Source organism: Papaver somniferum, chromosome 2, assembly GCF_003573695.1.
Source record: "Papaver somniferum cultivar HN1 chromosome 2, ASM357369v1, whole genome shotgun sequence".
Classification (NCBI taxonomy): domain Eukaryota; kingdom Viridiplantae; phylum Streptophyta; class Magnoliopsida; order Ranunculales; family Papaveraceae; genus Papaver; species Papaver somniferum.
Window position 1 is genome coordinate 170,306,973 of NC_039359.1, and position 27,643 is coordinate 170,334,615.

General features: G+C 37.5%; 1 protein-coding gene, 1 long non-coding RNA gene and 1 pseudogene across 2 annotated transcripts; 1 reads left to right on the forward strand and 2 right to left on the reverse strand.

Moving 5' to 3' along the window:
• Window positions 1–1,485: 1,485 nt before the first annotated feature.
• LOC113349764 (auxin response factor 5-like) lies at window positions 1,486–7,009 on the forward strand. Its single transcript, XM_026593792.1, has 14 exons — window positions 1,486–2,322; window positions 2,486–2,598; window positions 2,967–3,065; window positions 3,170–3,226; window positions 3,315–3,467; window positions 3,574–3,658; window positions 3,772–3,862; window positions 3,936–4,100; window positions 4,185–4,307; window positions 4,395–4,470; window positions 4,572–4,707; window positions 4,790–6,081; window positions 6,162–6,352; window positions 6,471–7,009. Exons 1-14 carry the CDS (start codon window positions 2,199–2,201, stop codon window positions 6,571–6,573), a joined length of 2,808 nt encoding a protein of 935 aa, XP_026449577.1. The 5' UTR covers window positions 1,486–2,198; the 3' UTR covers window positions 6,574–7,009.
• Window positions 7,010–7,153: 144 nt separating this feature from the next.
• LOC113349765 lies at window positions 7,154–8,905 on the reverse strand (annotated as a pseudogene).
• A 484-nt stretch (window positions 8,906–9,389) lies between these two features.
• LOC113349766 lies at window positions 9,390–11,315 on the reverse strand. The gene is made up of 3 exons (XR_003360357.1): window positions 11,160–11,315; window positions 10,999–11,064; window positions 9,390–9,731 (listed from the first exon to the last, which is right to left on the reverse strand). It is a non-coding gene; the product is annotated as an uncharacterized LOC113349766 (long non-coding RNA).
• Window positions 11,316–27,643: the final 16,328 nt, after the last annotated feature.

Consider the following 27,643-nt stretch of genomic DNA (forward strand, 5'->3'; position numbering starts at 1 on the left):
AAACCTCCCCAAATTCTAACCCCTCGTGCAACAATCTTACAATTTCAATAAATAAAGCCACACTCCCTTATTAGTACTACATTTTATTTCCTCTTATGATCTTAATGGTTAAGGCAGTAATGATTTTATATATCTCCAATGGCAACCTAACCGAGAAAACATAGCATAAATGCTCTCAATCTTGAATATTAATTTTCTTGGCGCGGAAAAACCTCCCTCCTGTTCTACGTGGAACGCCAACTCAAATAAACCCGGAAAAATGAACATCTACAACAATTTTCGTAGGCTGGACCAAACCTAACATGGACTTGATCAACAACAACACAGACGTAACATCACGAGACATCCTAAAATAGAAGGAGCAGTTTCATATGCAGAGATGCGACAACTGGAACTGTGTTAAAGGTGTCGCAAACGTTGGGAATAACCACTGTTCTGACAATGCAACCTTGAGCCACGCTCACAGCGTCAAAAACCACAACTAAACGGAGTTAGCAGAAAATATAACTCGATACTGACTCAAAAAACCTACTTATATTCCTAACTTCGGACTCTGAACTACCGTGGTGTATTTCAGGAATGATCCCATAAATCAAGCTGAACATGAAATAAATCCCACAATGCACCATCCAACATGACTATAGGGAAGGAAATTAAGTCGTGAATGGGTTGGCAAATCTCGCTACAGATACCAACATGTTGGAAAACCTTTCCGACATCGATACGGGACCACATAATCCCATCTTACATTAGTCGAACTGCAATACATGACTCGGCAAAGCACATTCATGGAATTTCATGCTTCATTTTTTTTCCTTCTTTTGTTTGCATAATATTTGGTGTCTGCTGCTTACTTACAACGACGTCCAAGTGAACTTATTAACATTAGTAAACTCAATGCACACAAATGTATTCCACCGTTATAAAGGCGGTTATAATAAAGGGATACTGCCGAATTACTATGCACGGCGACAACTAATGACAAGGCTGTGTTAATAGTAATGCTTTTATGATGCAAAGTTAAGAAGTCTCACCGCGCAACTACAAATATAAGATCATCTTCACTGACTCACGGTCAGCAGTTTTAATGGGATACTATTAAACTAGACTCAACCAGAACAATTACCATCATCGAAATGCAGCACAAATAACAAAGTTTTTCTTCGTACCGCTTCACACTGCCTCGAAATAAACGTGCTAAAGTGCGCCAATTCACCAAATGGACATTCCCATCCATCACTTCACACATTTCACACTCAACCTCTATCCTCTCACTAGGCAAGCCAGACCCTCTCTCTCTAATATACTACATCATAGTTTATGCTTTTTTATTATCTCATAGATAAATAAATAAATAAATTAAATTCAGTCTTCTTTCCGTGATTTCATCGTCTGTTCTCTGTCTCTTTCTTTCTCTCTCTGGTCGTTGAAAGCTGCAATGGACTACTTGGTGAGACTTTCTCTACAAAAGAAAAACACAGTGAGAGGGAGTAGAGTACAGATTTGAACAATGGTGTTGGTGTATAGGATAATAATAAAGAATAAATAATACGGCACACTTTCCATTTCATGCTAAAAGATAAAAAAAAAATGAAGCTAGCTTTATCAGTTAGATACATGGAGTGAAGTAAGAAACTAAGAACAGAGAGAAAGAGAGAAAGAGAAAGAAAAGAAAAAGTCGGTTTCTTTTTCATTTTTACTCCTGGCTCGGAAGTGTGTACAGTGGGTAAGAAGAAAGAACATGAAAGAGAAGAAATACACTCTATAATTCGACTTCTCAATAACTTTTGATCTCGCGTGTTATAGAAAAAGGCCCACTTCAGATTTGTCCAGTACTTTTTCTTTCTTTTTCTTTACCTTTTGCAGATTTTGGTTCTAGAGTTTTGGATTATGTGGCGAATTTAAGTAGGAAAACTAGAATTTGTAACAAAAGTTAAATGCTCGATAGATTTCCTGATGTGGGTTGGTGAGTGACTGAGCCTTTTGCTTTGTTCAGCGCCTAAACAAAATTTTGAAAAAGAAATATGGCTTTTTTGTTTTCTTTGGTATTTTTCATGGAGCTCTGCTGTAAATAACAAATGAGATGTAATGAGATGCTCTTAGTTTCAATCATGGTGTTTTTAAGTGTGGGTTTTTGGGATATTTGAAGATGGGTTTATCATCTGTTGTTTTTTAGATGTATTTTTGTTATTGATCACATGGGTTCGGTTATTGAAGAGAAGATTAAGACAACATCGGCAGCAACAGCTGGGTTGATTAATATGGCTGCACAACCTACTAAAGAAGAGATGAAGGCTTTGAAAGAATTTCAAGATCAGTCTGGTTAGTTTTGTTTTGTTGATTCTGCAGCTTCTTCTTTTATTAAGACTCAATGCAACTTGGCCAAAAAGAAGATAGTCTAGTAGTTAATATACAAGACCTTCCTTTTGGGTTTTATATTCTTCTGCATGTTCATCTTCTTTTGGTTTTGGTTATTGGATTTCAGAGGCAAAAAAGAGTATAAATTCAGAGTTATGGCATGCTTGTGCTGGGCCACTGGTTTCATTACCTCAAACTGGAAGTCTCGTACTCTACTTCCCTCAAGGTCATAGTGAGCAGGTCTGTTATAAGCTAACCTTCTACAGTTCATTCTTTCTTGAGGATGTTGTGCATTAATGATATTTCAACTTTTTCTATCTTGACTTGGGATGTTTAACAAGTTGTTTTAAATTTCTTTTGAAGTTTTTTTTTTTTTTTTTTTGAGTGTGTTTTCTGGGTAATATCTGAAGATGGATAAATGTTACTAATCCAAGAGGGGATAGTAGTAGAGAGACAGACAGTAGAAACTTTTAAATCCCGCTACTTACATGCTTAACCGGATCCATGTGCTGCATTAATAACGTACATTGCTTTCTCAGAACATGAAATCTCAGTTGATGGTGAGTGGTGATTTTTGTGCTTATAATTAAGTTTGGTAGTTTTTCCAGGTAGCGGTTTCTACGAAAAGAGCAGCGACATCACAGATACCGAATTACCCAGGCCTCCCATCTCAGTTGACGTGTCAAGTTCACAATGTCACATTACATGTATGGTGTTGTAATGGGAGGTTCTTTAATTTGTTGTTGGGTTATTCATTGTAACAGTTGTTTGCTCTTTACTATTACTGATGAATTGCATTTTGGTCTTTCAGTGCGATAAAGAAACAGATGAGATTTTTGCGCAAATGACTCTTCAGCCGGTGAATTCTGTATGCTTATTTCACTCTTTGACTTGGATAATATAGTACGATTTTTCTCAGTTGCTTATTCATGACTGGAAAATCTTCTGTTATTTAGGAAAAGGATGTGTTTCCATTTCCCGATTTTGGAGTAAAAATCAACAAGCATCCAACGGAGTTCTTCTGCAAGACACTAACAGCAAGTGATACAAGCACACATGGTGGTTTTTCAGTGCCCCGTAGGGCAGCAGAAAAGCTGTTTCCTCCATTGGTAAGGTTTGATGATGTGAACCAGAAAAATTTACAAGCTTCACTCGAGAGACTGATGGTGCAAGTTAAATTTGGTAAATGATTCTTATTCTTTTGACTTATTATAGGATTATTCAATGCAACCCCCAACTCAGGAGCTTATAGTGCACGATTTGCATGATAATTCGTGGACGTTTCGTCACATATATCGCGGTGAGTACCATTTCACTATATCTTTAGTTCAGTATAGTGAAGGTGATACTTCAAAGAAAAGGGGTCACTTTGGGTGCTGTCCTCTTTGTCTCAAAAAGTTATTTGTCCTATAGGGCAGCCAAAGCGACACCTTCTCACAACTGGATGGAGTGTCTTTGTGGGTTCAAAAAGACTAAAAGCCGGTGATGCTGTTCTGTTTATTAGGTAAGCTTATTAAGAGTATGATCAAGTTTAACCTTTTTGAAACTAATATGATCATAGTACTCTCTGTTAAAAGGGATGAGAGGTCACAATTAATGGTGGGTGTGAGGCGTGCAAATCATCAACAAACAAATTTGCCATCATCTGTACTCTCTGCTGATAGCATGCATTTTGGAGTCCTCGCTGCTGCAGCTCATGCTGCAGCTAATCGAAGCCCATTCACCATATTCTACAATCCGAGGTTGGAGTTTCCTCCTTTTTTGTTCATTATTTATGTGTATGTGTATGTGTATTTCTGAACTATGTTACTTCTCTGCTTGTGTAGGGCATGCCCTTCAGAATTTGTCATTCCATTGACCAGATTCCAAAAGGCCGTATATGGCACACAGGTTTCTGTTGGAATGAGATTTGGTATGATGCTTGAAACCGAGGAGTCTGGTAAGCGCAGGTATTTCCCTTTACCAAAGCTTATTTCATCTATATTTTTGGAGTCCTGATTCATGACGTTGAACCAAATTTATCATCCTATTTCCAGGTACATGGGCACAGTTGTAGGTATTAGTGACTTGGATCATTTAAGATGGCCTAATTCTAAATGGCGTAATCTTCAGGTAAATGAAGGTGTCTTTGGCATTCTCAATGCTTTGCCTATACCAAGGGCTTTGGCATCTTTTTCACAGTGTTAGCTAATTATTCTTTTTCTCATAACCAGGTGGAATGGGATGAAGCTGGATGTGGTGATAAGCAGAATAGGGTTAGCTTATGGGACATAGAGACTCCTGAAAGCCTTTTCATTTTTCCGTCCCTGACTTCAAATCTCAAACGACCAGTACACTCTGGATTTGGAGGTATTCTTTTCTTGAATATATACTGTTCTGGAAATTTGTACTACGATTTTGTGAGACCCCTAACATGTGACCTCACATGCAGAGAATGACTGGGGAAATCTGTTCAAGAGACCTTTTGCTCGTGGCCCTGAAAACGGAACTGGTGCTTTCTCGTACTCCTCGTTTCCCAGTCTCCTGAAACCCCCAGCTGCTGGCCCCATCGGAGCCATGTCTGCGGGATACCTTCCACCTTGTGTTACTAGAGGAACTCCTCTGCTAGTGGGAGAATCATCTGTAAAACCTTTTGCTTCCCAAAAATCTCAGTTTCTTTCAATAGATGGCACTTCACTTCAAAATCATAATTCTTGTCAGAACATCCTTGATGTGCCTCAGATTTTGAAATCAAATTTGTTACCACAAACACATGCACGTGAAAATATCAATCCTCCTTTCAAAGTTGAAAGTCAATCGTCTCCCAAACCACAAAGTGAGAAACCAGAAACACGGCCTGTGGTGGTATCAGATCAGCTGAATCAATCGGCTTCCTCCTCCAAGTGCACTGAAGACAAGTTGGATGGCTCTATGAATTCTCATACCCTCGTAAATCAAATGTTACATCCTAACCAAGGCATGTTATTGCCGCAAACAAGTCAACAATTGGAGCCGAATACGCTCCTTCAACATCAGATTGATACCCTCCCTTTTGATGCAAGTAATGCAACTGGCTTACTTCCGTATCCAATGAACCTCTCATCATCTCAGTACTTGGATAATGATGATTGGATGTTGCACTCCGGTCAGTCTCTTGCAGGAATTCTTAGATCACCAGCACCACCATCTGGATGTGGTTTAGAAGACCTCCCAATGCTGTATTCAGAAATGGGTAATGTAGCAGCAACTTCATTGGGTCAAGAAACTTGGGCTTCTCAGCTGAACTATTTAAGATACTTATCTCAAGAACAAGAACTCACCCCATGCCTTCAGAGACTTCCAACTACTCTTCAGGGTTTCTCAAATTCAGGTGTTGGACTCAAAGACCTCTCTGGGGATAGCAAGAATCAATGTGAGATTTATAGTGTTCATTTTGAATCAAGCAATGGAGGAAGCACTATTATAGATCCTTCTGTGTCGAGCACCGCCTTCGACGGAATTGGCTCATTGGGGATTGAAGGGTTCCAGAGTTCTAATTGCTTAGTTGGTAACTTCAGTTCAAACCAAGATGTTCAGTCTCAGATTACCACAGCAAGCATGGTAGATTCTCAAGCCTTCTCTCTCCAAGAACTTCAGGACAATTCAGGAGGTACTTCATCCAGCAATATAGATCTCGATGACACTGGCCTCTTACAGAATGGCTCATGGCAGCAAATATCCCCACCTCTAAGAACGTATACAAAGGTATTGAATTGATATCAGTGTTGCCAGAAAATTATCTGTTAAGAGTGAATACTGATGACATTTGATGTTTTATCTTCCAGGTCCAAAAGGTAGGATCCGTTGGGAGATCAATTGATGTTACAAGGTTTAAGAACTACGATGATCTCAGATCTGCTATAGCTTGCATGTTTGGCCTCGATGGTATGCTTGATGATCCAAGAGGTTCAAGCTGGAAGCTTGTATATGTAGATTACGAAAATGACGTGCTTCTTGTTGGTGATGATCCGTGGGAGTAAGTCGCTTCTAGTACTTGTACTGCCGATTTCTGTTTGAATCTGTAAACAGATTAAATAACACAATTGACAATCAGTTGAACTGATAAAAAGCTATAATTGGGTTCCATTGTGCAGGGAGTTCGTTAGCTGTGTCCGTTGCATCCGAATTTTGTCTCCTTCAGAAGTTCAGCAAATGAGCGAAGACGGAATGAATCTATTAAGTAATACGGTAGTGTAGTGTGGAAACTATAAGAGGAGCACGCCCAGGCCCTAGCTAATTTCCTTGACTTGACCAGATTTGCCAAGTAAGAATTAAGAGCCCGTAATTAACCTCTGAGTTGCAATTAATTGTCATCAAGAATAATAAACCTTTAGCATCTCCAAGTCACTTTTGGATTCAGCTCATGTGTTCATACAGACTTGGTATCAGTCAATATAGCTAGGGAAATTGGCTGTCACCCCTCAAAAGCTCTCATCTCTGTGGTAGATAGTTTAGTTAGTTGACATGTTGGGGATCTATAATATTTGTCATATTGTTGTTGCTCTTTGTTTCTTCTACATCATATATATATATATAGTGATATTACCGGTATGTAATGGTGATACGTCGACTGTTACAATGGTAATATATATATGTGAGGTCAGCTAGATACTTCTCATCTTTATGAAAGTAATTTCTTGCTTTGGTTGATCAGTTTATGGTTACTGAATCCTCAGTAGTCAGTTAGCGAACCGATAGATCTTTTTATCATCGCCAATCTGTGCATAAAAGAGTATGGAATCTGCAGAAAACATTACTTTACAATGACAACTGGAGGAAAATCAAATTCAAATTGCTAAATGCGGGACTGAAGGATTTTTAGCCAAGTTGACAACAAACAAAACCTTACAGAAATGTCTTTTACTTTCTTGCTACTTGGTGCCCGGGATTAGTCTACTTACTGGTAATTTACTGGTTCAAACATCGGAGTCCATATTTGCCTAGGGATAAAACTATGAAACTATCCATCTAACAGAGAACTAAAACAACAAGGGAAAAAAAAAACCTTCCTTTATAGCACATTCAAGAACACACTAATGCATACCAGATTCCATGCCAGTCCCAGTTTCCTGCAAGCCATGCACTGAGAAAAAAAACTGTGGGACTGATCAGAGTCTTATTGGTTTCTGTAGAAGAGCTGACAAGTAAACCTTGGGTTTCCCTGCTTGATTTGCATCAAACTTTTCTCCTACTATCCACTTCAGTTTCTTGTACAGAAATTTATCCATCAACTGTGTGAAAATCCTCTTCTGCTCATTATCTGAACAATAGTAGTTGTCCAACCAGAACAGTCCTCCAACTCGTAAAATTCTGTCGACATCAAACATTAAAAACTCCATTTTCTCAGATCGATTTCCGTTAATTAACCCCTTTGAGATATGAATTAGATCAAATACAATTGTCATAAAATGGAAATCTCTGATCTAAACTTAAAAATAAAGGAAATAGACCTCTTACAGCTATGAAGTCATTGAATGGTGCGTCTATGTTCAAGGTTGAAGTAACTAGAGTTACATTTCTTTCAGCCATTCTTGCAGCTAAATTTCCAGACCCACCTCCTATATCAAGTCCTATCCTAATTCCTCCATTTCCTAAGGCCAAAACATCATCAACAAGAAAATCAATCTTACTACTGGCTTTTACAAATTTTTGCTTGTCATTCCCATTAACCAAATCAAAACAACCAACACAATCCTCAACAATCTTCTTACTATACAAACAACCGAAGTTCTTACAACCAAATCCACTCCAAGTAACTACATTATTGCTAACAGGTTTCCAAAGTGAAAGTGGAAATGGAAATAGCCCCTCCTTGGTATTCGGCTTCGTCAAACAACGTCTTCTAGGTAATGGCTCGCACCCTCTTAAGATCAAATTCTGTGCAAGACTCCAATCATCTGGACAAACACCACCCACTTGGTAATTCATGAATTGAGATGAGAAAATCATGGATTTTTCACAAAAATGTCCAATTGAAGAAACCATTTCTGCAATCCCAGTTCTGGAATCTTTTCCCAGAGGTAGTGGGTGGAATTGGAGGAAGAGTTTTAACTCGTTGGGTATACTAGGTTTTGATATGTCCATGTTTCTATAGCCAAGAAGCTCTGTTTCCAATTGAGCAAGTTTCTTTTGAGATGAACTAATTTCTCTAAGAATCAAAGAAACATGTTCAGAAATTAATGACACTTTGTTCCCAGTGTGGGTTTTTGGAGTTGAAGTAAACGCATAGAAGGCAAAAAGATTAGTTGCTAGAACGGAGAACAGCATAATAAAATTTAGAGCTGAAGAACATGGAGAAGCTCTCTTGTGTCTTGCTGTTCCATCTCCAAGTTTTAGAGTTACAGAACCCATGAGAGAGAGAGAAACTGGGAACTGAGATAACCAACGTGATGTTGTGAATTGCCATTTTGAGTTTACACGAGAGTTTTATCTTGTTTTGGTTTGTACCCAACGCTGTGTGAACAAAGCTAGAATGAAGTAAGATGAAATGGTGTAAATATGAACACGTTGATGGTTGGCCTTGTGATATTTCCCAGCAAGAAAGTTGTCGGTTAGAGTTTTACCATTGACAAGCCTTTGAACATGGATATTAAATCCTTAAACACCATTTTTGGTCTGATCATTATTGGAACGTGACGTAGGACCAGTGATTTTGATTTCCCTTTTTTTGTTAACCTTTGTGACTAACAGCCACTTGCGGGTCCAGGACCAGTGACCCATAGGAGAAATTGATCCGTGAGGGATTACTTCATTAACGACGAGGACCTTCACCTAGGGTAAATAGTCCCGACACCACAGTTGCTCCCTATGAACGAAGTGACATGTACAATCTTTTACTTCAAAGTATGGCTAACGAGCCAGATTCAACCTGAGAGAGATGTCAGGAAAAAAAACTTATGATCTAAAATCAGTCCCTAGAAATTATAGTACATGTCTCCACAACTATAGGCAAAATCAAGTTTTTTGCGGGATAATAAGTTATTACCCATCCTATGGAAAGCATCAAAGCAAAATTGAGAAGACAATAATAAAATTTCTTGACTTGTTGCTAATAAATGGACTATGAAGACAGAGTTCGAACCTCAAGAAACGCCTTGCTTTTGTTCTAGCAAGAGGCCACAATCTGAATCTTAAATGTATATTGATGAGTTAACAAAACCCTCCATCAAAATTGGAAAAGACTTTACAAAAAAAGAGCACACAAGAGTACCATGGTCCAGTAATATGCAGCCAAAAAATAACAATCTACTCCTAAGTGTCTCTAGTATTATTTTGATTGATTAAAAACCATCATAGGTGTTCTCATCTATGTCTGCCTCTCAATGATGAGCAGGAACCGCCACTTTCTTTTTAGCCTGAGAAATATAAACAATCAAATATGATTAACATTCCTACTTGCAAGGCAGTAGATTACAAATATATCATGTCTCAGTTTTCTACTAAGACAATGCTGAGACACTTCAATAGTAACAAGCTCATCAAGAAAAATGTTATGTTATGTAGCAAGTACGATGTAAAGTCAAGTGCTACAACCCTAAACTTTTGAGTGGGATGTTTTTGTTATGCAAATAACGATGTGAAAGTTCAGCATAAAACGGGTGAACTGCACACAGACGGAAGCATAAAACCAGCTGAATCAATAAAGCAGAGCATGGGTCACAAACAAACTCAAGGACTCTGACTCAACGTAATGCAAGGATTCTGACTTAGAATCCAAGGATACAAAGTACAAGCGAGGCTATAGATCAGATCCGGTACAAGCCTTCTGAGTTATATAAGACTTCTTGAAACAACTTAGGCCAATGCTTGTCTGCCTTAGATAATCACTGCTCCCTCATTCTTCTGGATTACCCTAGTGAGTTGCCCGAGGACACCTCACACCACTACAATCAGGGGAAATGGTAGCTCTAAGCTACACTCTACTGCATCCTGACTCCTGAAGAGGTAATCCTAGGGAACACATATTCAACTTTTATGTTTGATCTAGTTACCAAAGCTACATATTCTTACATACAGGTTACAGCAAGCAAAAAAGCAGATTGACAAATTCTTTTGGCACATTTTCTAGGTTCACAATTATTAGTTTGCTACTAATCACATATATCCTTAAGTAACGCAGCCAACAAAGCTGGACCGTTCAAACCATTCATTCTTAAAAGTAGTCTCGAATAAGTTCAGTTAAGGAATCAATAAGAATACATGACATGTGAACAAGAGGATAAACAAGTTTAACTTCACCAATCCACTGAAGAGAGAACATCTACTATAATCAAGATATGGTGTGCAACTTTAAGTGAGACAAACTTTAATAGCTTACTAAGTCCACAGATAACCAAGTGTACAACAATTTAGAGAAATCTAATTTTAATATGTAAAGAAGAAAGCAGAACATTCATCAAATCAAAAGACCAGAAGCCTAAAGAAATAAACCCTAGATTTTCCAAATTTCTAAACCAAATAACAAGATCTAAGCGAAATAATTTAACAGCTCAAGCATCAAAAACAAATACAAAAGAGAAATTACTTCACTCAGCAAACAACAGATCTGATGATGAGAAAGTAAAAGGACATCCCCAATAAATAATTTTTCAATGAAAAATATGTGGATTCTTTGAAAAATACCTGAAGATACTTGAGCTTCAAGCTTCCGTAAACAATACCAGCTGTCAAAGCAGAAGCTCTAGCAACCTGTAAGAAATTTTTAAACAAAGAAGATGAACAAAATTAAAACGATTTCTCTAAACAAGATCAGAAATCAGAGCAGAAGAAGTTGTGTATATTACCAAGGCAAGACTGCTGGTTCCAGTGTAAGGGCCTAGTGGAAGTGCCATTGGTGGAAAAGAAGAATTAGGGATTTTCTGTCGAGCAAGAGAACGAAGGAGATGTCTAGAAAACACAATGAAACCCCAGAGACCTTGATTTGCAAGAAAAGATGAATTTTGTGTGTTTTGGTTTAGACTTTTAGTTCGATCTCAAATTACCAAAAGGTCCTCTCTTGTGAACTACGTTATCTGAATCTGACTGGCGATGGGAGCCTTACAACTTCATAACGTTCGTACATGAGCCCGAGCCCGGTCCAGACGTAACACCAGCAGGCAACAGTTTTTTTTTTCCTTTTGAAATGCCACAATTGCTAAAGACGTGTACCACTATTATTTTATTTTATGTTTTGATGCGAAGAATTTTTTTATTAATTTTGGGAAACTCCACGCTCAATGTATTTATAGGCAGCTGCTCAAACCAGGTTTGAGTTACACCATTTTTCCTGCTGTATTTGGCTAACTTATCAGCAGATTTATTACACAGTCTAGGAATGATATAGCTCTCTATATTTTTGAGATCAGTTTCAAAAATAATGTGCGTATTCTTTAAAGCATTACTCCAGCTGACTGCATCAGAAAAAGCAAGACATTCCGCGCTCTCTGAATCTCTTACTCCTGCATAGCATTTTGATTTCCCTCCACACCATTTTCTTGTAGACTCATGAATGATAAGAGCAATTCCAGTTAGTCCTGTTTTAGGATCAAATGAAGCATCACGGTTAATAGTATAAAAAGGACTAATTGGTGGCTTCCAGACAGAGGTTATATTAGTGGCTTACGACATTCTATTTTGGTTTATTATATGCATGTTATTGAGATTATCAATGTAACTGACAAAACTTAGTGTTCTCTTAGCAGTTGCAATGGGATCTGCCTTTTTATTCTGAAAATTTTATTCACATCTCTGATTCCAGATCGTCCAAGCGACTATCATAATACGATTCAAGTAGAATCCTTGAGAAGAGGCCTGAGCAGCTTGTTTCAATCAATTTTCAAACGCCAAAGTCACATCAATCTAGATTGTTGATAGAACTGCTGCACCTCCGGGTATTTGCATCCATACAGCTCTTGAGAAAGAGCAGAAGAACAAAACGTGCAGAAGAGATTCATCAAATTGCTTACAAAGTATGCATAAGCAATTTATGTAACTGCAATTTCTAGAGAGTCGCATTTTTGTTGGTAGAATGTCAGAGAGAACTTTCCACCAAAAATGTTTGACTCGAGGCCAAGTATCTATGCTCCAAAACTGCTTCCAGCATGTGTTTAAGTTACCAATTTTCTGAGAAATTTGTAGATTACCAAGACTATATTCATGAAGTTTATTGTATGCAGACTTCAGTGTGAAATTCCCATTTCTTATAAGGATCCAGACAAGCTTATCTTCCACAACATTAGGGATTCTCATATTGATTATTAGGTTGGCTGTATCTGAATCAAACAAATGATGTAATAAAGGCACATTCCATTGTCTGCTGTCTTGAATGAATAATTCTTGTACCCAAATATATTATTCACTGTTTGTATTTCCTTGTCTTGGTAGTGGAGGATGATCTAAACCAGTAATCCATACATCAATCCAGATCTTTACTTTTTCCCCATTTCCTAGTCTCCACCTGTTGTGAGTCTTTATGAATGGAATTCGTTTTTGAAGACCCCTCCATGCCCATGAACAATTTTTCTTGAGAGTTGCATGAAGTATATGAGTACCAGTAAAATATTTGTCTTGCAAGATCTTACCCATTGCTCCTCTGAATTAATGCACATTCTCCATACAGCCCTTACAAGAAGTGCTTGATTTAAAATTTTCAAATCCCTGAAACCTTGACCACCAATTTTTTTATGTAAACCAAGTTTTTTCCATGAAGTAATGCAGATACTATTATGCTCTTGAAAACCCCACTAAAATTTTCGTCGCAGAGTGTCAAGCTGTTTAATAATTTCAATCGGTATTTGTAAGCATCCCATAGAGTAGGCTGGAATTGTGTTAGTGACAATCTTTATCATAAGTGATTTGTTGCACTGTGACATAGACTCACTGTTCCAATTGAAAAGACGGTTTTTAACTCTCTCCACCAATCCAGTGAAGCAACTAACCTTGTTCTTTCCAATGACAAGAGGAATTCCTATGTATCTTTCATTAGAGTTCATCCTAGGTACCTTTAATCTTTGGGTAAGTAACCTGCAAAACTTTTGTGGTACATTTGCACTATAGTACACACTTGATTTACTAAAGTTCACCATCTGACCAGAAGCAGCTCCAAAATCATCAATTATTTTAAGTAGATTGTTCACATTATGTAGGTCAACATTAATGAATAACAAACAATCATCGGAGAAGAATAAATGAGATATTAAAGGAGCATTTGGAGCAATTTGTATACCTTCTATCTGCTTGGATTGTTCAGCTTTGAGGAGTTGTCCGGAAAAAGCCTCCATAACAATTATAAATAGGCAAGGTGACAGAGGGTCACCTTGCCTTACACCTCTTGAAGGAAAATATGATTTGCATGGAGAACCATTTAGAAGTATAGAGATCTGAGTTGTGCTAACACATTGCATGATGAGATGGCAAAAATCTGAGCAGAACCCTAATTTTAGCATAACGTCTTTTAAAAAAGACCATTCAAGCCTATCAAAGGCTTTAGACATATCAAGTTTCAGTGCTAAGTACTTGTTGACTTCCTTTTTATTATTCATTGTGTCAACAATCTCCCGAGCAAGATGGATATTGTCTGTTATTTGTCTACCTTAAACATATGCAGCTTGAGGTAGAGATATCACTTTTCTCATTATATTTTCCAGTCTCATTGATAAGATCTTTGAGATGATTTTATAAGAAGAGTTGCAAAGAGCTATAGGCTTTAGATCAGAAGGGAACTGCTTGTTTTTTGTTTCTGTAATAAGTGAAATATTTGTAGCATTTAGGCTTTTAAGAAGATAGCCTATATGAAAAAATTGTTTCACCATTTCAATAACATCATTACCTACAATATCACAATGATGTTGAAAGAAACCAGGTGGGAATCCATCTGGTTCAGGTGCTTTCCAAGGCTTCATGTCTTTTAAAGCTTTAAATATCTCATCATTCTCTGGAATTCTCATTAAATCCAAGTTTTCTAAAGAAGTAATTAATGATCAAGATGTCTTCATTTTTTGCAGGTTCTAAAGAAGTATGAAGTCAGTTAACAGCTTTTCCAGGTCCTCCCTGGTAGTCCACCAATTTCCATTTCCATCTTTTAAAGCCACTGTTAGAGCATTGCTCGGTCGAACTCGCATCCGTTGCTATCTCAAGCATGTTTGTCAATGTTAGTGATCAAAACTATAAGTCTTGATTGTTAGTCTACTATATCTAAGTCTCGGACTAGGATAAAAAGTGTAGTTGAGCTCAAGGACTTCATGGAGATTCATCATACAAGAATAAGAACTACTCAAGGAACCGGTGGAATTTCTCGACAAAAAGGTATGTGAAGACTTGAACTTATCTGTCACTCAAAAGTCTATTTATTCTATCTCCTACTTCTTGGGACAAAAAGACGTATGCTATATATAGACTTAGATTATACACATTTGGTATTTAGAGCCGAGTATACCTCGCCTATCTATATCTCAAAATATATGTTGGTAAGCGTTTCGCTTCGATCATGTTTATCTTTACCTAGTGATGAAAGTCATGATATGTTTCAATCACTTTGAAAATTGCTTTGACGAGAAATGGTGTAACAACTATATAACGTCCTCTAAGAATGTTTCAATGGTTGGAATGAGAGTTTAGATTGCATAACCAATGATGGACATAAGTATTATTATGGAAACACATATGTGCATAAGTCCTATCCCTTGAACCAAAGTTTGCAAACTTTGTTGATCAAGAGAAACCGGAAGAATGGCTTGTTTCCAAGTCCGCGAACTGCCAAACTTCTCATCCCGAGAAATTCTGCTGGAGTTGACAAACTTGTTGCGTGAGTACCAGTCCGCGAACCGACGGAAAGTCTTTGCCGAGATTTTCTGCTTGAGTTTGTAAACTCTGCCCGGTTGCTTAAGTCAACCTAGTGTGCGAACTTAAGAAGGTTACATATCTGAAGATGATTTCTGAACTTAAACTTATAAAGACTAAGGAATGCAATTTGAAAACCGTGGCTACAAAGTTCATAAACCGATTCGAGTGAATCAAATCATCTTTGCTTCAATTGTGTCTTGTGTAGTACATAAGATTTCCTTGCAATTGAACAACTCTCTAACTAGTTCATTTGAGTCATTTGAACTAGTTATGGTGAAGAAGAATATGGTTGGTATGAAATGCTCATATGACTAACCTTTTGGTTAACTATTGTTGAACCAATAATATACACGTTTGGGTACGGTTAACAAACCTAGAAGTGTGCATTTCATTTGTGTATAACAAGCTAAGTTTTCAATCTAACGGTTGAGAAATATTAGCTTGAATCTAAATCAGGATTTCATCTAACGGTGGATATTGTTTGCTTTGTGACCAAGGCGAAACCCTGATTTGAAAGACTATATAAGGGGATATCCAGCAACTCTGCAAAACTAATCCCCACACTTTACGTGTGATACTAGTTTGCGTGCTAGAGTCGTGTCTCCTTTAACCTTTGGTTTTCTTCTTCTAAAACCAGGTTAACGACTTAAAGACTTCATTGGGATTATGAAGCCAGAACGATACTACTTTTATCGTAGTTGTGTGATCTGATCTTGCATCTTCTATCGTACGAGTACAATCAGATTGATTGGCTTGAGATTAATATCTTCGATAGGCAAGATATAAAAAGTAGTCACAAACATCTTCATCTCATTGTTTGTGATTCCGCAACATCTTGTTTCGCTACCATACGATTAAGATTGTTGTGAGGTGATTGATTTATCTAGGTTGTTCTTCGGGAATATAAGACCGGATTATCAATTGGTTCATGTTCACCTTGATTATTATCAAAAGACGGAACAAAAACTTTAGGGTTTTTCTGTGGGAGACAGATTGATCCTTTGATAGACTTGTCTGTGTGAGACATATTTGTTTATTTTCAAAGCCTGCGATTTTGGGTCGTAGCAACTTTAGTTGTGGGTGAGATCAGCTAAGAGAATTAAGTGAGTAGTATCCTGCTGGGATCATAGGCGTAGGGAGTACAACTGTACCTAGGACCAGTGGGAGACTGATTGGGGTTCAACTACAATCCAGTCCGAAGTTATCTTGGAGTAGGCTAGTGTCTGTAGCGGCTTAACACAGTGTGTGTTCAATCTGGACTAGGTCCCGGGGTTTTTCTGCATTTGCGGTTTCCTCGTTAACAAAATTTTTGGTGTCTGTGTTATTTCAGTTTCCGCATTATATTATGTTATCTTTATAATTGAAATAATACAGTTTGTGTGTTAGATCATCAATCAGAGTAATCCAACCTTTGGTTGTTGATTGTCATTGATTGATCCTTGGATATTGGTCTTTGGTACCATCCAAGTTATTCCTTGTATTTTATTAGTACTCGCAGTTTTTGTTGGAGGAAATTAAATCAAGAGAGAGAGGTATAAACTCATTGATGTACTTTTAATTGATTGAGTCTTGTTGATTCTCTTAAAATATTCGAGTTTGTCCATACAGATTGCTAAGCGAAATATTGGGTGGTGGTGTTAGACCCACGCTTTTTCAATTGGTGTCAGAGCTGGCAAACACATTCAAGACCTCAAAAGTCTGTGTTTGTAGCGATCTGACTATATGGACCATAAAGTCTGAATTGACGCTTCACTAGGTTTAAAAACCAACCGTAGAAAAAAGTCTGATAAACTGGTTACTTTTCAAAAAGGGTTGGATGAACAAATCCGGATCAACTCTGGTCTTGTTACAGAAATTGCAATTCTTATAGATTTGATATCTGGTAATAGTCCCTTGGTGAATCTGAGAAACTCCAGTTGTTCCTCTTTAAAGAATAGTCGTAAATCAGATGGTAATCAACGACCAGTTGTTGTGAAAACTGATATGACTAGGAACCACTCAGACAAACTTCAAGGTTTTGGCCCGTATTGTTGTTGTGATTCTTCCAATCACCTTCAACAGGTTTGTATGTCGTTTCAAAAGAGTCTGAATGTTGCAAGTAATCTTTGTAAGAAAACTAAACAACTTTTTGATACTCTGAAAGGACATACAAAACTATCAGGAAACTCTAAACAGAGAAGTACTAATAGTATGGGTGCCTTTGCTTTAAGATCTATGTCTCCTTTTTAATGGTTTCTTGATAGTGGTTGTAGTAGACATATGATAGGTGATCTCACATGGTTTATTTCGTCTATTACTATGAAGGAGGTCCTGTAACGTTTGGAGATGGGAGTTGTTGCTACATCAGCAAGAAGGGAACGATCAAGTTGCCCGGTGTTCTAGAAATCCATGATGTAGTATACGTAAAAGGTATGACTGCTAATCTTCTTTCTATTAGTCAAATTTGTGACAAAGGCCATCGAGTTGTCTTCAATGCAAATGGATGTGACATTGTAGACAAAACTGGGAAAGTAATTCTTCAACGAACTCGTGGTAAAAACAACTGTTATATACTTGATACTCATTTTAGCAACCGTTGCAATTTGACTAAGGTGGAATCTACACATCTTTGGCATGAGTGTTTTGGTCACATCAATTATCGTCTTACTAATATCATTAACAAAGAACCTGTTAGAAGCATTCCCAAAATTAATGCAAAGATTGAAGGTGTATGTGGTGCCTGTCAAAAGGGTAAGCAAACGAAAGTTCACCACAAATCATCTCGAGATATTCTCACTAATGCTCCACTTGATTTAATTCATATGGATCTCTTCGGACCAATTCAACAACCCACTGTTGCTGGTAAGAAGTATGCTTTAGTTATGGTAGATGATTACACCAGATTCACTTGGGTTGCATTTCTATCTCATAAGAATGAAACTCTTGGTGAATTCAATATTATTGTTAAAAGGATCCAGAACGAACAAGGTCGCAAACTAAAGAAAATTAGAAGCGATCGTGGAACTGAATTCAAAGACACCAAAGTATTTGAATTCTGTGACGAACTGGGGATCATTCAACAATACTCACCACCTATCACTCCTCAAACTAATGGATTTGCTGAAAAAAAGAATAGGAATATTCAGGAAATGGCCAGGGTAATGCTCCATAACAAAAACTTACCATTAAGATTTTGGGGAGAAGCTGTTTTTACAGCATGTTACTTGATTAACCGTGTGTATTTACGTTCTAAACCCTTAACACTCCTTATGAGTTGTGGTACGCAAGGAAACCCAACCTACACTATCTCAGGGTGTTTGGAAGTAAGTGTTATATTCTGAAAGATCGAGAACAAAAAGGGAAATTCGACACCAAAAGTGGTGAAGGTATCTTTCTTGGCTATGCTTCTGATAGTCGTGGTTTTCGAGTGTTTAACCTTAGAACACAAGTCATGATGAAATATGCTAATGTTATCATCAACTACATCAGTAACTTTCGTCATGATAATCCTCCTGCTGAATTGCCTCTAACCGAGACAATTGAAAAAGTCAAAGAAATTCCAGAATCAGTTGAAGTTATCCCAACGGTTACTGACCTGACATTTCCAGTGACGAGGAAAAGAGTATTGATCAAGCCATTCCTCATGAACAAGAACGTGTCCCTCCACGACATCTCTGGGTTCAAAGGAATCATGATCCCAACAGTATTATTGGAGGAAGAGATTCTACAGCCAAAACAAGAGGACAACTTCAAAATATGTGTAATTTTGGTTGTTATCTTTCACAAGCAGAACCAAGAAATATTGATGAAGCTCTGAACGATCCCTTTTGGGTGAATGAAATGCATGAAGAGTTAAATCAATTTCAAAGACAAGATGTGTGGGAACTTTTACCTTGTCCCTCCAATGTCAATATTGTTGGTACCAAATGGATATCTAAGAATAAGTCTGATGAATTTGGCACGATTGTCAGAAACAAATCTAGACTTGTCGCTCAAGGATATTCACAGATTGAAGGGATTGACTTTGACGAAACCTTTGCTCATGTGGCACGCCTTGAGTCCATTCGTATTTTGTTAGCTCATGCTTGTTTTCTTAAGGTTAAGCAGTTTCAAATGGATATAAAATCCGCGTTCCTAAACGGAATTTTAAAGGAGGAAGTCTATGTCGCTCAACCTAAGGGGTTTGAAAATCCTGATTTCCCAGATCATGTGCTAAAGCTCAAAAATGCATTGTATGGGTTGAAACAAGCACCTAGATCCTGGATTGAAAAACTTACCACTTCTCTCATTAGAAAAGGTTTTTCAAGACGCGGAGCTGATAAAAATTTGTTTACCAAATGGAGTGGTAAAGATGTGGATATTGCTCAAATCTATGTAGATTATATTATCTATGGATCAACTTCTGAAAAATTTGCAAAGGACTTCCAAGTCTCTCTTGCTAAATAATTTGAAATGAACAATGTTGGTGAATTAAAATTCTTCTTAGGATTACAAATTCAACAACATAAGGATGGAATTTACTTATCTCAAGAGAAGTGTGCTCGAGACCTTGTGACAAGGTTCGGTCTGGATAAGTCTTCCCCAAAATTAACACCCTATGCCCACTACTGGTAAACTACATATAGATGAGAAATGAGCAAAAGTGGATCAAAAGTTATATCGATCTATTATTGGTAGCCTTTTGTATCTTACAGCTACTAGACCTGATATTTCTTTCAGTGGTGGTTGTTGTGCCAGGTTTCATGCAAATCCAAAGGAATATCATCTTGCAGCTGCAAAAAGGATCATTCGATATATTAATCACATTGCCGGGTATGGTTTATCTTACACTTTTGATACTAACACTGATCTATATGCTTATTCAGATGCTGATTGAGCAGGATGTGTAGAAGACAGAAAAAGTACATCAGGGGGTTTCTACTATGTAGGAATGAATCTTGTAGCTTAGCATAGCAAGAAGCAAAATTCTCAATCCCTGTCTACATGTGAGGCATAATATATTGCTGCTGGATCATGCTGTACTAAACTCCTACGGATGAAACAAATTCTATCTGATTATGGAGTTGATACTGGAATAATGAAGATCTTTTGTGATAACTCTAGTGCGATTCGAATCACTGAGAATCCCATTGAGCACTCAAGAACAAAGCACATTGACATAAGGTACCATTTTGTTTGGGATCTCTATGAAAATGGTATCATAAGTATGGAATTTGTGTCTTCCGAACAACTATTGGCTGATATTCTTACCAAACCATTAGACACTGCTACGTTTCAACACTTGCGGCAGTCTATTGGTGTTGTTTTGGTTCATTAAAACGTTTCTATAACTCTTGTCCCTATGCTTATCTCTATCTTTTGGGCAATTGAGTTTGAAACTCCAGTATGTTTACTCCAGTTCAGTTTCTGTAGAGTTGTTTTTGTCTTGTTAGTGTCATTTTTGTTTCAAAATCCTTCTTTTCTTTTGAAATTAAGGTCGCTCTTGTTATACCCTTGGGAATGACATCTAATGGGGGAGAGTTCTTTTGAACTTGTGCTTAATGGTCATATCTTGAGGGGTGTGCGGCTGTGGAATTTTAAAGGGGTTATCTTGTATCTTTAAACTCCTTGATGAATGCTATTAGCTTCGGCTATATGATTTCATCTAAATTAGATGGCATGTATTTTCTTTTAGTCATGAAATGTCTCTTACGAAAATTTTATTATGATCCCGTTCTTGTAGCTTTTCCAATTTTATTGATAAAAAGGGGGAGAATTAATATGTAGTTCACACTAAAAATACATATGCTTTTAGGATCATTGTGTAAGGGGGAGTGGTTTCCATGTGAGATGGAGTATTGACTAAGGGGGAGTGATACATATCACCATAGTATTATTGTTGAATTTGTGATACAATTGGACTTTGACACTGTGTAATAATACTATGCCACTGTATAACAATGGTCGAGACCTATGCTTTCTCATTGTTATGGCTACGGATCTTCAACAACGGTGATGCTAAACTTACAACCTTTGGGATCATTGGAGTACTTGGAAGTGACGAAGATTTCGAGGAATGTTGAAGATTAGACATGTGGAATAGGAGCTACTAAAGTTTCTTTATCTTTTTTGTATTCCATGTGTATTGATAGTTTTGTTACTAAAATTGACAAAGGGGGAGATTGTTAGATCATTGCTCGGTCGAACTCGCATGCGTTGATATCTCAAGCATTTTTGTCAATATTAGTGATCAAAACTATAAGTCTTGATTTCTAATCTATTATAGCTAAGTCTCGGACTAGGATAGAAAGTGTAGTTGAGCTCAAGGACTTCATGGCGATTCATCATACAAGAAGAACTACTCAAGGAACCGGTGGAACTTATCGAAAAAAATGTATGTGAAGACTTGAACTTATCTGTCACTCAAAAGTCTATCTATTATATCTCCTACTTCTTGAGACAAAAAGTCGTATGCTATATATAGACTTAGATTATACACATTTGGTATTTCGAGCCGAGTATACCTCGCCTATCTATATCTCGAAATATGTGTTGGTAAGCGTTTCACCTCGATCATGTTTATCTTTACCTAGTAACGAAAGTCATGATATGTTTCAATCACTTTGAAAATTGCTTTGCCGAGAAATGGTGTAACAACTATATAACGTCCTCTAAGAATGTTTCAATGGTTGGAATGAGAGTTTAGATTACATAACAAATGATGGACATAAGTATTGTTGTGGAAACACATATGTGCATTAGTCCTATCACTTGAACCAAAGTTTGCGAACTTTGTTGATCAAGAGAAACCGGAAGAATGACTTGTTGTCAAGTCCGCGAACTGCCGACCTTCTCATCCCGAGAAATTCAGCTGGAGTTGACAAACTTGTTGCGTGAGTACCAGTCCGAGAACCGGCGGAAAGTCTTTGCCGAGATTTTGTGCTGGAGTTTGTAAACTCTGCCCGGTTGCTTAAGTCAACCTAGTGTGCGAACTTAAGAAGGTTATATATCTGAAGATGATTTTTGAACTTAAATTTATAAAGACTAGGGAATGCAATTTGTAAACCGTGGCTATAAATTTCATGAAGCGATTCGAGTGAATCAAATCATCTTTGCTTCAATTGTGTCTTGTGTAGTACATAAGATTTCCTTGCAATTGAACAACTCTCTAACTAGTTCATTTGAGTCATTTGAACTAGTTATGGTGAAGAAGAATATGGTTGGTAAGAAATGCTCATATGGCTTACCTTTTGGTTAATTATTGTTGAACCAACAATGTACACGTTTGGGTACGGTTAACAAACCTAGAGGCGTGCATTTCATTTGTGTATAACAATCTAAGTTTTCGATCTAACGGTTGAGAAATATTAGCTTGAATCTAAATCAGGTTTTCATCTAGCGGTGGATATTGTTTGCTTTGTGACCAAGGTGAAAACCTGATTTGAAAGACTATATAAGGGGACATCTAGCAACTCTGCAAAACTAATCCCCACACTTCACGTGTGATACTAGTTTGCGTGCTAGAGTCGTGTCTCCTTAACCTTTGGTTTTCTTCTTCTAAAACCAGGTTAACGACTTAAAGACTTCATTGGGATTGTGAAGCCAGACCGATATTACTTTTATCGTAGTTGTGTGATATGATCTTGCATCTTTTATCGTACGAGTACAATCAGATTGATTGGCTTGAGATTAATATATCTGATAGGCAAGATATAAAAAGTATTCACAAACATCTTCGTCTCATTGTTTGTGATTCCGCAACATCTTGTTTCGTTACCATACGATTAAGATTGTTATGAGGTGATTGATTTATATAGGATGTTCTTCGGGAATATAAGACCGAATTATCAATTGGTTCCTGTTCACCTTGATTATTATCAAAAGACGGAACAAAAACTTTAGGGTTTTTCTGTGGGAGACAGATTGATCCTTTGATAGACTTGTCTGTGTGAGACAAATTTGTTTATTGTCAAAGCCTGCGATTTTGGGTCGTAGAAAATCTTAGTTGTGGGTAAGATCAACTAAGGGAATCAAGTGCGCAGTATCCTGCTGGGATCATAGGCGTAGGTAGTACAACTGTACCTTGGATCAGTGGGAGACTTATTGGGGTTCAACTACAGTCCAGTCCGAAGTTAGCTTGGAGTAGTGGTCAGCAGTGGTCAAACTCGACGTTCTTCAGGTGACCAGTGGTCAGCAGTCCCCAGTTGCATTTTCCAATAGCACCTTCTAAGGGAAGTTGGGGCTTGGGAGTGACTTCTCCGACTAAAAACAGCCGCTTGCCCGACACAGTGCGAAATAAAGAATTTCGCCTAGACGCTCCATCATGGATCGTACTGCTTTGTGGAAAGATTCCCCAGAAAGTGTGCAAATTCTGACAGGAAGATGGTCTCTGTGAACTCCCTCAGTGCCTAGTTGAAATTCTTACGCATCCACCTTCTCTTTGAAGATGCGTTTCAAATTGTTGCACTCATTGGTTGGGTGATTGACGAATCTGTAGTAACGACAATACTTGGGATTTGCCATTTCTTCCTCAGTTGGTGGACGCCTGACGGGAGGCAGCTTGATGGCATCATCTTGAATCCACGTTTCCAGGAGGTCAATTACTTCCCCAATCGGGAACGAGAATTTTGGAGCAGCATCTCCGGTTTCTTGTGGTCGTGCAGGAGTTTTAGCCGCGCCCTTCTGGAGTGGAGTCGTCTGGTGCGCTGGTGTTGCATGCTTGGGTTGTTGTTCCCCTGCTGGAGCCTTTTTTTTCCTCCTTCATACACTACGCTTACAGAGGGACCAATGTTAGAGCACTGCTCGGTCGAACTCGTATGCGTTGCTATCTCAAGCATGTTTGTCAATGTTGGTGATCAAAATTATAAGTCTTGATTTCTAGTCTACTTATAGCTAAGTCTCGGACTAGGATAAAAAGTGTAGTTGAGCTCAAGACTCCATGGCGATCATAATACAAAGACGAATAACTACTCAAGGAACTGGTGGAACTTCATCGACTAAAAGGTACGTGGAGACTTGAACTTATCTATCACTCAAAAGTCTATCTACTCTATCTCCTATCTTGAGACAAAAGTCGTATTGCTATATAGACTTTGTTTATACACATTTGCTATTTCAAGGCCGAGTTTATCTCGCTTATCTATTTCTCGAAATATGTGTTGGTAAGCTTTCGATTTGGCCAAGTTCATCTTTACTAGTGACGAAAGTCATATTAGCTTCAATTATTTGAAAATTGCTTTGACGAAAAATAGCTTATGAACAACAACTATATAACGTCCTCTAAGAATGTTTCAATGGTTGAAATGAGAGTTTAGAATATATAAACATTGTGCGGTAACACATACGTGTGTAAGTCCTTATTCCTTGAACCAAAGTATGCGTACTTTGCTTCTCAGGAAAACCGGAACTAAAGTACGCCTACCAGTACGCGCACTTTCGGAAGTTCACGTCCCGTTTTATTTCTGCTGGAGTTTATGAACTGAAAAACAAACTTATTCCGGGTACTTAAGTCCCCGTACCAGTATGCGTACTTAAGTTGGTTATTTTCTAAAAACGGTTATTCGTGAACTGAAACTTATATAAACTAAGGAATGCATACTTTCAAACCGTGGCTATAAAGTTCATGAATAGATTCGACTGAAACAAATCGTTTTTGCTTCGATTGTATGTTGTATACTTCTATTACTTCTATAAGATCTAATCAATTGAACAACTCTCTAACTAGTTCATTGATTCATTTGAACTAGTTGTGGTAAAGAAGAATATGGTTGATATGAAAGTGCTCATTTGGTTAACTAGTGTTGAACCAACTAAGTGTACATGTTTGGGTACGGTTACACAAACCTAAATAAACGTGCATTTCATTTGTATGTAACAAGCTAAGTTCAATCTAACGGTTGAAAGATATTAGCTTGAATCTAATCAGGTTTTCATCTAACGGTGAATATTGAATGCTTTGTTACCAAGCTAACATTGATTGCAAACCCTGATTTGAAAGTCTATATAAAGGAGAACTCTAGCAACTGGGAAACCTAATCCCCACACCTCATGTGTGATACTAGTTGTATTAGCTAGAGTTGATTCTTCTTTAACCTTAGGTTTCTTGTCGAGACCCTGTAGGTTAACGACTTGAAGACTTCATTTGGATTGTGAAGCCAGACCCAACTATTCTCTTTATAGTTGCGTGATCTGATCTTGCTGTTTCTATCGTATTTGAGTACAATCGTAAGATTGGATTGAGATTGATTTCTCCGATAGGAAAGATATAAAAGAAGTCACAAACACCTTCGTCTCATCGTTTGTGATTCCACAATATCTTCTTTCGCTAATCGATTAAGATTATTGTGAGGTGATTGATAATTCTAGGTTGTTCTTCGGAAATATAAGTCAGGGTTATCAATTGGTTCATGTTCACCTTGATTTTTTAAAAGACGAAACAAAAACTCGTAGGTATTTCTGTGGGACACAGATTTATCTATTACCGTAGACTTTTCTGTGTGATACAAATTTGTTTATCAAAGTCTTCGACTTTGGGTCGTAGCAACTCTTAGTTGTGGGTGAGATCAGCTAAGGGAATCAAGTGCGTAGTATCCTGCTGGGATCAGAGATGTAAGGAGAGCAACTGTACCTTGGATCAGTGCGAGATTGATTGGGGTTCAACTACAATCCAGACCGAAGTTAGTTTGTAGTAGGCTAGTGTCTGTAGCGGCTTAATACAGTGTGCGTTCAATCTGGACTAGGTCCCGGGGTTTTTCTGCATTTTCGGTTTCCTCGTTAACAAAACTTCTTGTGTATGTGTTATTTCTTTTCCGCATTATATTTGTTATATAATTGAAATATCAGTGGTTGTTGATTTAAATTGACTGATCCTGGAATCTTGGTCTTTGGTACCATTCAAGTAGTGTCTATTGTATTCAATTAGACTCGCAGATTTCTATTTGCTTGAGTAAGTATTGAATTGAGAAAGAGAGATATAACTCTTTGATATAATTTTATTAATATTAAGTCTGACTATATATTTGATTCTCTTAAAAGTATATTGGAGTTTGTCCATACAGATTGCTAAGCGAAATATTGGGTGTGGTTGTTAGACCCCCGCTTTTGCAATTGGTATCAGAGCAGGCAAACACTATAAACCTAATAAGTTTTTGTTTGATTGATCCTTAAAAATTTGTCCTATGGGAAATTTCTTTGGAGAACTTGCTCTTGGCATCTCTAATGCACGCCAGAATTCCTTAAAGAATGTTCGAAGATTATTGCAGACAGGTCCTCTGGTGTCTCATGATAATCTCTGTTCATCTAAGACTTTGGAAAACTTAGATGATGATAAAAAATCTAAAGGAAAAATTAAAAGGAAAGAAAGATTGATAAAACGTTCTTTACTCTCAAAGATATGAAATCTCACTAGATTAACTCTTAATATTTTTGAGGATTACTATCGTGATGAATCAATTGACAAACATCTGTTTGGAGCCTTTGAAAGCGTTTTTAGATTCTTAGAAAAACTTAACTCCGCTAAGTCTAAGAGTCGTTCCGATAAAAGTTCATCACTTCATGGTGTACAAACTAAACTTGGTGTCAACACAAGAAAATTCAATAAAACGGGTTCTCATGGTATTGACACAGTTTCATGTTATCGGAAAAATCTTCTTTATGGTCAAACAAAAAGGAAGATAGAAAGCTCTAGTAACCCTGATTATCATCATTACTATGATTATATCACTGGCACTGCTCACAAATATCAACCAGGAATAGTGCATGAAAGTCTCTCTGCACATAGTACCCCTTGGTAACAAGTCTGGCTCTACCCCATTTGTATATATCTTAGGATGGGGAAAGAAATGGTTTGATTTGTGTACAGTTGGGTTAAAATGATATTCTATCCTTCTTGGTTTTTCGAATAAGCTTTCTACTGCATCCGTCTCCTCTCACAATTTATGTTGTCACGGGATGCACAACCTTGATGTGCGAACATCAAAGAAAATCTCACATTCCTTTTGTGGGTCGCGGTTCATAAACGGGTCAAAGCCCATTAGTGGGGCATATAAAGAAAAAGTACGTGTACTTTCTTCCTCATCCCGTCAGTCCGCTTACGTGAACTTTCTAGGGTTCATGAATTTCCTCCATTAAAATTCCTTGGATAAAAATAAGACGAAGGGGTGGTCAAAGTTCATTCCAAGTAAGTGATTTCCTCTTGTTTCTTTCCAATTTCTAGATCTCATGATGAATTTTAAGGTTTCAAAAAGAACTTCAAAAAGTCTGGGTTCTTCTAGCATGAATCTTCCTTTAGACCAAAATTCTCTTAGGATTAGGTTTGTCAATGATTCTTTTGTTGATGTTTTTGAAAGAATTTCATCTAATGGTTTTATTTTAGAAAAGAAAGTGGATTTATCTAGTGGACATAAAGAATATTTAGTTTGCTCTGAAAAATTCAATCTTGGAAACATCTTTGATACTCTTGGTCAAGGATTTCATACTCTCACAAGAATTT

Excerpts from the sequence above, each read along its gene's own strand:
- LOC113349764 (XM_026593792.1), top strand. The coding sequence starts at position 2,199 with ATGGGTTCGGTTATTGAAGAGAAGATTAAGACAACATCGGCAGCAACA. Across the intron at positions 3,066-3,169 it reads TTCACAATGTCACATTACAT|TGCGATAAAGAAACAGATGA; the intron begins GTATGGTGTTGT and ends TTGGTCTTTCAG. Across the intron at positions 3,659-3,771 it reads GTTTCGTCACATATATCGCG|GGCAGCCAAAGCGACACCTT; the intron begins GTGAGTACCATT and ends TTTGTCCTATAG.